The sequence below is a fragment of the Macrosteles quadrilineatus genome, unplaced genomic scaffold, assembly GCF_028750875.1.
Source record: "Macrosteles quadrilineatus isolate MER2022 unplaced genomic scaffold, UCM_ALF_1.0 Scaffold_5__1_contigs__length_97177068, whole genome shotgun sequence".
Classification (NCBI taxonomy): domain Eukaryota; kingdom Metazoa; phylum Arthropoda; class Insecta; order Hemiptera; family Cicadellidae; genus Macrosteles; species Macrosteles quadrilineatus.
Genome location: NW_026542598.1, coordinates 64,165,068 through 64,175,306, shown reverse-complemented (window position 1 = coordinate 64,175,306; position 10,239 = coordinate 64,165,068). Strand labels below are relative to the sequence as shown.

Here is a 10,239-nt window from a genome sequence, read left to right as displayed (position 1 = left end):
AAAATAAGACATTCTTGTAAGGCTGGGTATGCCAAAAACATATAAAGACATACATACATAAAGACAAAATTACATTTAGAGACAAAATTATAAAAAAAGTATAAAAGGATAGTCCAAAAAGCTGCAAATACCCAGAAGATTGTATATCTAAATCATAATTAACTGTTGTCCCATTTTATATTTTTAAAAGAATTATTAGTAAGTATCATTTTGTAAATGGTTATTAAAGATATAAACGATTAGGACTTTAAAATATCTGTATTTACATTACTAAAATCTATACAAGACAATACAAAAATAGTTAAAACTAAAAAAGATACAACTAGCTGTGTTTCACAAGAGATCAACATCCACATCCACAAATAAAGGTTCTCTTTCAGGATCCTCCCTTTGCGACACTGCGCCTCCACACAACTCCTTCCTGATTTGGAAAAAGGACTTTCCCCTAGTTTCCGGAGCGTACAAGTAGAAATAAATACATCCACCAAGACAAGCAAGAGCGTACAGGAAGAAATTGGCGTACATCCCGAAGTCGTGGATTATCGGTTCGTAGATGGACAGCAAGACGAACACCAGGACTGTCATGTTGATGGTGCTGAGACTTGAGGCAACCCCTCGGGTAGTGGATCTGAAGAGTTCCGAAGTGTACGCGATACTAACTGGGTTCAAACCGGAGCAGTAGAGCCCAGAATAGAGGATGATGGATACAGGAGGCAGCCAACTCCAGCCACTGATGTCCACAGAGGTCTGTGTGAGGAGGAAGAAGTACATCCCTGAGCACAAGTGGCACACGAAAGATCCTATACACGACACCAGCAAGAGCGGCCTTCTGCCTACACTGTCTGATAGGAACGTACTGACGATGCTGCCTGCAAACATAACTACTCCTAGAGATATAGTTATGTTATCCGCGGTGAACTGCAGCTCCGGGATCTGCTCGAAGATATGAGTGGCGTACACAGTTATCACAGAGTTCCCACTGAAAATCCTCACTGTTATGATCACCAAAAGAATCGAAAGTCCTTTCCTATCCACCCCGGTTGCAACCAGTTCTCTGAAAGTCGCTGGTTTTCTGTTGACCTCCAAGCTCATTTTCATTTCGTCTATTTCTCTTTTGATGGCATCGATGGAGCCGTCTCTGAAATAAAGGAGGGAACGGGTAGCTTTCTCTTCGTTACACTGGAGGAGATAAAACGCAGGAGTCTCCGGCTGCCAAAGGAATGCCAGACAAAATGGAATGTTGAGCAGCATGGTGAAGTAGGTGAAGCCTGTGAAGGTCAGGTGAGGTCCTACAGAGTACTCCAGGAGGAAGCCGAGCCACCAGACGCTGGTGAACATGGAGGTGATGGAACCTCGCTCCTTGGGACTGGCGATCTCTCCCAAGTAGACCGGTGCCGTCGTGCACACTATGCCGATGGTGAAGCCTTGGATGAACCTACAAAATAAAACTTATTATTATATTTTGTAGTTTTGTCTACCTTTGCATAGCTTTTCAAACACGGTAAGTCTACTTCGCTTGGTAACAGAGCAACTGTCTGGTAACCTAGTGGTTATAAACCTCGCATTCAAATCTGAACATCTTTGGTTCCATTCTAAGCTAGATATCATTTCCGGACCAAGCCATTTTTTATTGGGCTATGAATTTATCATGTTTTTAAACAAAAGGTTGACTATTAGTGTACAAAATACAAGATTATGGGATGGAAAGACAAACACAAAATATGACGAGAGTTGTTCTGAAAAGCAGTTGTACTGAGGAACGCTTGATCAATTAACTCTATGGGTGGTTTTGTTGAACCTACCGAGTGGGCCATATCATAAGAATCTGCAAATTATCCTTCAATGATTTGGATATGAGTGTAGAGCAAACAAGCCAATTAACTTGTATTCATCCATTCAGCTAAACTAGGGTTGCTTTCAGACAGGTGAAAGCCAGTTGAGCGGAACAAACGTGATTTGATATTTGTATAAGTAACTAAATGTAAAAAAGTCAATAGATGTACTAATGCTGGTTTTATTGATTAAAATTATAATAATTCAGATTAGTTTTTACTACATATTGTTATTCAGATACCTCTTCCAAAAGTGCATTATGGTAGTTTTGACCAGGAAAATATTACAGTAGTTGGAATCTGGAATTAATATCCAAAAAGGGCATTAAAGTATAAAAAAGAGAAAGGAAATTTAACATTCAAATTCAACTGTAGCCTACAACAAAAACATTGGACTTCATCTTTCACCCTTACAATCGGTTAAAGTAGGCTATATTAAAGTATAAAAAAACAGTAACTATTAAAAAAACGAGTATTAAAGTATTACAACTGGAGGGGAAATTTTATATTTAAATTCAACTGTGCAACATAAACATTGGTCTTCATTTCAACCCCTGCAATCGGTTAAACTCAGCTTTCTTTGCTAGAAATAATTTATGATCGTTAATACCAAGTATTCTTGATGGAGGATGTGATTGTAATGTAACTGGAATTTAGGTTTCTACCATTATTTAGGACGATTTAGAGACGGCATTTTAATACTGTCCTTAATAATACCATTGGCTATTGGATACAAAAGATTTTGATGAAGAAGCTGGTTACAAATTTAACATGGGGATGGAATGTCTAGTTGTATTGATAGTCAAAGATCAAACATAGGCCTACGAAAAATGTAGGGCTATTTTATTGTAAGACTCAAATGTAAAACATCTAGAATAAATGTAAAGACTAAAATGAACTGAATTATCAATCATGTATTTCAAGAAGGGAAGTCATGCCTTAAAAATAAAATGTAGATAATATAATTAGAAATTAGTAGCCTACTTCTGGACAGGCCTAGACGATTATCCATACCATGGTTAAAAGTGTACTTCTATAAGTAGGCCTACAGGTAATTAATTATTTACTTATTACGGTTGTAACTGGACGTATGTATAGTCCGTGGCTTGGCAATCAAATAACAGTATTTATATAGGATAGGCTACTGTTGTCAACATTTTAAATTACTGAATTGTTACCAAATTACTGTTTCACAAAACGCAGATTCCATTTTCAGCCGAGCCATTAAAATGAGGATTTGCCGAACAATTATTAATATTACAGAATAGTATTTAATGATATACAACTTTTCACATTTCATAAATTATATGTTAGTTTTGCTTTGGTCAAAGGTCCAAATCCAAATGATCTTTTCATTTGGTTTTTATGTAGTAATTTGCTAGAATTATTGATTACAGTAGATGGTTTGTTAAGACCATATGCAAACATTTTTGAAATCGTTTCCCCGTTTAACCAACTATTCCAAAAGATAAAAATTATATGGTGCAACACAAATAAACAACTCGATCACCTACCTATAACCTACACTTTACCTCCCTGATCTAACCTTACTTCAAAACACTTAATGTAGTCACGAATACTCATAAACCCCAACCTACCTTCCCCGCATGCCTAAATTAGATCAGTGTTCAATCTGCGTTTTATTAGTAAGTGTAATTAACTTACTGCAACGTCGATGTAATTCAACATAATATAACCTGTGATGTATTATCGGATTAAATATCGATTTCGATGCGGTTCGATATATCGCTTATTAAATCCTGATTTCTAACATTGGCTGTTTCTAATCAGCTGGCAACACAAATCTTGTTTACATTTTTCTTGTAAACAAAAAACTGTCATATGGCTACTTTAGTCCCATAAGCCTAATGTTAAAATTTTTAAATTTTAAGTTCGTTTTAAATTGCATTAGCATTATCTAATTGAAATTTGTTTGTTTATTAACCATCTCACTATTAGTCTAAGTAATCTTGTTAAGTTTAGCAGAAATGTGTACTGCCGTTATTGAGTGATGTTGCTTTATTTGTTGCATTGAAGTTGATCCCAAAGAGCTACGCTCGCTTCGCTCGCTCCGCTCAATAAATATCTGACTAACAAATTAATGTCTATAGTGACTATAATTTACTTTAAACCCAATTTTGACTGTTTAGACATGTTTCGAAACAGATCAACCCTACGGTCTACCTTACGGTATTTCACGATGCTTTAACTTTTTAGTAAAGATTGGTACGTAGAGTGTTTACCTAGCCACGGCGAGCCCTAGGGCGGTCTGGTAGTACAACACGATAGTCCAGCTCAGCATGAACAGAGGGGCTGAGGAGAGCAGCACCAGCTTGCGACCCACGTGGTTGCTGAGGAGACCAGCTGGTAGAGGACTCAGCAGACAGCCCAGCTCTATGATACTGCAACACATCAGCTGATCATGAGACAACCGGTGAAAATGGGGGCCAGAAAAACTAGGTGATATGTACTACAATTGATCACATGGTGTTCGAGTGAACACATTTTTCAACACAATGTCAATCGTTGTATTGATTAAATCACGAAGTTGTAGCAAAAAAAATCAATAGTTTCTGATAGTTTTTAATAAATAGTGTACCAGTGTGTTAAGTATAACATTTTTAAAAAGAAGATAAATTAAGTCCTAAACATAAATGTAAAATGTAAAAAATAATGCAAATCCTTTCTTTTCATACCATCCGATGTTTTATACAGTTATAGCCGATTACATTATAGCCAATATTACTCAATGCACTTCTAAACTCAAAAATTGTTTTGGATGCAAATTGATTGATGAATTCCTGAAAACAGGTAACCCTATTACAAGTAGTTAAGCTTGTTAGCTACTCGTTTGTTGGATATTGATTTACCTTTGCTAATTAAAGTCTCTATGAGAACTTTGATAACTCATCGATCATTAGTTTAAGTTCTTCCCTGGTGGTACTTAATGGTGTATCCATTTTATCATGAAAAAATTGCACCACTAAATCGCTGGTGACTTTTAAACTCTATAAATGTATAAGCTAAAATTAAATTTAATTAAATAGATAAAATAAAAATAAATGTTGAGAAAGACGAAGTATTTTCACACTTACCAGTACAGGTTGTTTGAATCTAAAAGAGCATTGATACTTTATGTAATAGTTTGAATATCGTGTCACCACAGTAAATACTAAACATATTAGCTGTTTTAAGCTTTCCATCCTTACAAATTGTTCTCTAGCGTTAAAAAATAACACAATTTCTTGAATTGCAAAGAATCTCAAATTTTACAAATTTACAAAAAGGTATAGCTTCTAGATTTGGTTAGTGTTGGAAATTATTTTAGTGTCATCTCCATTCCAAATTTCAAGATCCCTGAAAGATTACTAATTTTGAAGGTTGTAAAAGCATTGTATGCTTATTTCACGGAATTAAGGTTTACCAGACTGAGAAATTCTGAAAAGTCGACTATTTTTCTCTTTCGCCGAAAGCATAGTGTAACCAACACAAGTGGACTTCTCATCCCATTTTACATTTTGAAGCTCGTTTTTCGTGTCTACTTCATGTACGGTGGCACTGGGCGCTAGTGTCGACGAAGTTTTGTTTCTATTATTTAAGTGTTAATTTCTTAATTTGTGCTTTATTGTTTATTTATATAACTAGGTGACGAGTTATTGTTTATGATTGGATCGTGATAGCTAAACAAGGTTTGAAATAACAAGAAACAAATTTTAAACAAAACACAACCTCTGCAGTACATTGTACAGAACTAACAATAAAAGTGTCTTCAGCTGTTCCATAAGGTTGAGAAATCTACTAAGGGAATAAGTGTTATCTATGCCGTAAATGTCTAACTTGCATTACTTTGGTGTTTTCATATACTAATTTTAAATTTGACTGTGAGTTTAAGCTATGAGTGGCTATGAGACAACCTGATGACCCATGTGAGCTGTGAGGGTGTCAGCGGCAGTTCGCTAGAGGGTGACAACAGTCTTGGCAGTAGAGGGGTTGTGTAGCTGTAGCAGGTGGCTGACGTCAAGGCGCTCAGGCATGCTGGGGACACAAAGTGGAATATCACCCGAATATCACCACACTGTCATATACAGGCTATAAATTTGACACTTCGTTATACTAAATTTACACACAAAAATCTACCTTGTTCTGGCCATTCAAACATGTTCATGATGAATCCTTGTATCCCTCCAACAAATAGGATTTCCTAACTTATATTAATATGAAAGACTGTAATAAAATGGTAGGAAATGTCTACTCACTGTTCTGTAAAGTGACAAAGAAGAAAAAAATGAACTGTTTGCTGCCAGAAAATGAAATGTATTACAGTAATAAAAATGTGTTTTTCATCCCGCACGTGCTTTGCATGGCACATGGGATTATGTATTTAATTTAAAAATTGCATGAATAAAATTGTTTGAATTGAATTGAATTGAATTGAATCAACTTTAGGATAGAAAAATGCGTACTCTGGTATTATACGGAGGTCTTATATTTCACAGCGTGCTGCGGCGGTTATGTTATGTTGGGTTATCATAAATATGTCTGTTTGAATTTCTTCTATTTGTTATGACTCGATCGATACCAGATGAGTGATACTTGCTATTTATGATAACCCAACCTAACATAAACGCCACAGCACTGTATAAGGGTGGCCTCCGTATAAACCAAAGTAACGAAATATGTTTCTTATCGTGATTCACAAATCAAAGAAAATTTAATTTTTATTTGCCAATTACCAATCTATTGCCAACCTATACCCTCTATCGTTGCTTGTGGTATGCAATTGACGTTAAAGCTATCTTTGATGTGATAATGTTTGCATTTACATGAAGCTGAAATTTTCGTTGTAGACCTGGATAAAACTTAACCTAAATAGTGTCATAGATTATACTCCCTAGGATAATATTGACTGTATTTGCAAGTATTTATTCATGTATTTTTAGTTAAAATCCTTTAGTTTTTCAAATTCATATTCCAGTGTATTAATATGGAAATGGGTTGATGCTGTAAAAGACGCCTATTTTACCAAACCGTACGGATTTCGTATAATATACTTTTTTTAGAAGTGAGATTGAAACTAGGTGGATGAAACATGCTTTAAAGATGCTTTGAGAATGGATTCCTCTTTCGAGGAGCAAACGAAAAATTTAGATAAGTATTCGGAATGACTTTTGAGATACATTGCAAAAAAAATTTAACCCATACCATAACTGTTAGGTAAATAGTAACACCTGCAACGATTGAACATTATTTTATCAGTACTATATTGGATGTTTAAAATATTTGCTCTTTAAGCCAGCTTGGCAACATGAGAACACAGACTAGTAGCCTATATATCAATTTTACATACACACACGCATGTTTTAAATTTGAAACATTTCCCTTACAGGCACTCAACATTTAAGTCCTCTTTGCTCTAACACACTTTAAGTTCTATTCTGACTACATCAGAGAGCAATATACATTTATGCCATAATACATTGTTTACCTTAGTTTATTTCAGCGAGCACCTGCTGTGCTATCTGGTATATTTTAATAAGAAAAAAATACACTTTATCAAATGTATGGGTTGAATTGTTTTTCAAAAGCATCATAAATACAATCTTAGCACATTCCAGTGTCATTGCTACTGATACGGGTGTATTATGACTCATTGTTCAATCAACGAGTCACAGAACCAAAGAGCCATGTATTTACTATCAACGCCTTCGAACAATGGTTGCCTAACCTGCATGACACTAGTGCTGAGCAGTTAGTATACTGAAGGCGTATAATATATCGTTATTTATAAACATAATATAGACAAATGATCACACGATAACATACAAACACAAAAATATGTTTTATACATAATTTGCCTCCAGGATTGATCTATTGACATAAAATGAGGTTACTAACCTGTCGTCAATCAGTCCTCTATTGTCTTTGATGACTATAGTTTCGGGGTTATAACCCCATTTTCAAATCTTCTCTCCAGTCGTCAAATGTCAAACATATTTTCTTGCGTAAGCCGTCGTCAAAATTACTTTACATATACACATAAACACACACGAAAACATTTATAAATACAAAGCATGTACATGCGCGTGAGGCTAGTTCTTTTTATTCTGCCTCACGCGCATGTACATGCTTTGTATTTATAAATGTTTTCGTGTGTGTTTATGTGTATATGTAAAGTAATTTTGACGACGGCTTACGCAAGAAAATATGTTTGACATTTGACGACTGAAGAGAAGATTTGAAAATGGGGTTATAACCCCGAAACTATAGTCATCAAAGACAATAGAGGACTGATTGACGACAGGTTAGTAACCTCATTTTATGACAAAAATATGATAATAGGCCTACTACTGGTAGTTTAAAATAAGTATTTAGATCTCATAGATTGACAGAACAGCCACATAGTTGGAGTCATAGATCTAATATGAACAACTACATGTACTGTAATACAATAAAGGATAAATAAAAAGATTATACGTCCGTTATGTCCGTATTCATTTGACACAAATAATATTAACCTTATCCATTTAATAGGCTACAAGAGTATTTGCGCGTAAAAATACATAAAAAGTTTGAGGGTTTATAAAATTAATAGTATTTATCCTGAACAATAGTGCCATAGTTAAAATATATTTCCCCTTAACATTTATCACCCTAATTATTAATCCAATCACAGTGATCACTAAAGATGTTTTTTTATCTGTAATCAGTGCATGATGCATCCTCTTTACATATTTTTGCTTAATGCTTATATATATCTTTGAAATTATAATGATCTATGTAGTTATAATTTCAGCAATTTTCAGCCTCTGGAATTAAAACGCAAGAGTAAAAAACAAATTGTACATTACCCTACACTTAAAAATAAATTATTATCAAAAACTAAAATCACTCAAGCGTTACCGGGGGAAAACAGCTTAACATGTTTCATATTTCACTAGACGAGTCTTTCGTGGCATCTACAAACTCATCCCAAGCCAATGATAATATATTTTACATACAGTCTCCCTGAATTCATATTTAATACGCCATGAATCATGTCTTTGTATGTAAGGTATATATATTTGTAGTTGTAGCTTTTTAAAACCAATAGAAGACCTAAAAAAACATTTCAGAACATTGTAAAATACATGTGGTCATAGTTATAAGCTGATGTGGCTACCAGTGTATTCTTAGTATTTATTGTTTCTATCCCATTTGGATAAAACTATGGTACGATTATAACAATAATACAAGGATTATACAATAGTTACTTTCACAATTACAACGTGCAATAATTAGCCAAATGAGATTAAGATTTTTAGCACTGTTACAAATATCCAGAAAACAAACATCAGTCGGATGAAACATACGTTATTGAGTCAAGAATTTAAAAAAACTAGAGGTCCAGTGGTTAAAAAACTCGAACAAAAATATGCAATGTACATACAACGCTATTTTCACGCCACGCTGTAAATAAAACATGTGATTGGAATTTAGTCCATTTGTTTTCATATTCTGTTTATATTTCGTCACCAGCATGGCAACCCATAAGGCTTGTGATGATTTAATAATGATTTTTAATTTTAAATTCATGTTTCATTCTTATTTGTTAGCCTATTTTAATTTATAAAGGGATTCTGCACACCTACAAGAAAATGTTTTTAACAGTATGCGTAGATTCTCCCTGCGATGCACACAAGCTGAGAAAAAAGATTTTCTAGAAACATGCTTGCCTATTAATATACATGATTTAAAAGTAGCTTTTATTAATCAAGTCTTATCCTTTCCTCCTACAAAAGCTATCCGTTTACACCACCAAACTTCACACAAACACCACACTACTTTACCCGCAAAGCCGGCGACGTACTGGTTCAGCAGCCCCCTGGACATACATGCTGTTGGAGGCATTGTTAGGCACTCAGGTAAGGCACTCACAGCCTATCATGCAGCAGTGTTTGACTACCATATCACCTCTCGACTACCGTACAAGTTTTATGACATTGGTTCTACTCTAGAGTCTGGCTGTGTTTGTTTACTGTTTGAGGCATTCTTACAAAACACCTGGTATATCGGTTGTGTCTTAATAGACTAGAGTGGTTCAATGACATTTCTAAATGCACTTATTTCATCAGGTGGGTAGTTATACAAAATATATATTGAAAATGTATTGCATGTTTACGTAAAATACTTTTTGTATTCCGCTTTTACAAACTGATCAAGTATAACGTATATTTGCTAAGTAATTCTAAAAGATTGCTGAAGAGATTTACATTCGTATAAATTACTAGGAATTTTTAATGTAAAACGTCTTGTCCCTGTTAACAAGTATACTTACACTTGCATTATTCTGTTCACACGAGACCTTAAATCTACCATACAAGTAACTGGGGATCGAATTTGTTTGGAAGTTGTTAATTATAAATAAAAA

At 34.6% G+C, this 10,239-nt stretch overlaps 1 protein-coding gene across 1 annotated transcript; it reads right to left on the bottom strand.

The window, feature by feature from the left end:
• Nucleotides 1-248: 248 nt before the first annotated feature.
• Nucleotides 249-9,747, bottom strand: LOC128995380 (facilitated trehalose transporter Tret1-like). The gene is made up of 4 exons (XM_054420391.1): nt 9,659-9,747; nt 5,747-5,867; nt 4,076-4,234; nt 249-1,435 (listed from the first exon to the last, which is right to left on the bottom strand). Exons 1-4 carry the CDS (start codon nt 9,717-9,719, stop codon nt 334-336), a joined length of 1,443 nt encoding a protein of 480 aa, XP_054276366.1. The 5' UTR covers nt 9,720-9,747; the 3' UTR covers nt 249-333.
• Between the last annotated feature and the right edge of the window lie 492 nt (nt 9,748-10,239).

Excerpts from the sequence above, each read along its gene's own strand:
- LOC128995380 (XM_054420391.1), bottom strand. The coding sequence starts at position 9,719 with ATGCCTCCAACAGCATGTATGTCCAGGGGGCTGCTGAACCAGTACGTC. Across the intron at positions 4,235-5,746 it reads CAGCTCACATGGGTCATCAG|TATCATAGAGCTGGGCTGTC; the intron begins GTTGTCTCATAG and ends GATGTGTTGCAG. Across the intron at positions 1,436-4,075 it reads CTAGGGCTCGCCGTGGCTAG|GTTCATCCAAGGCTTCACCA; the intron begins GTAAACACTCTA and ends TTTATTTTGTAG.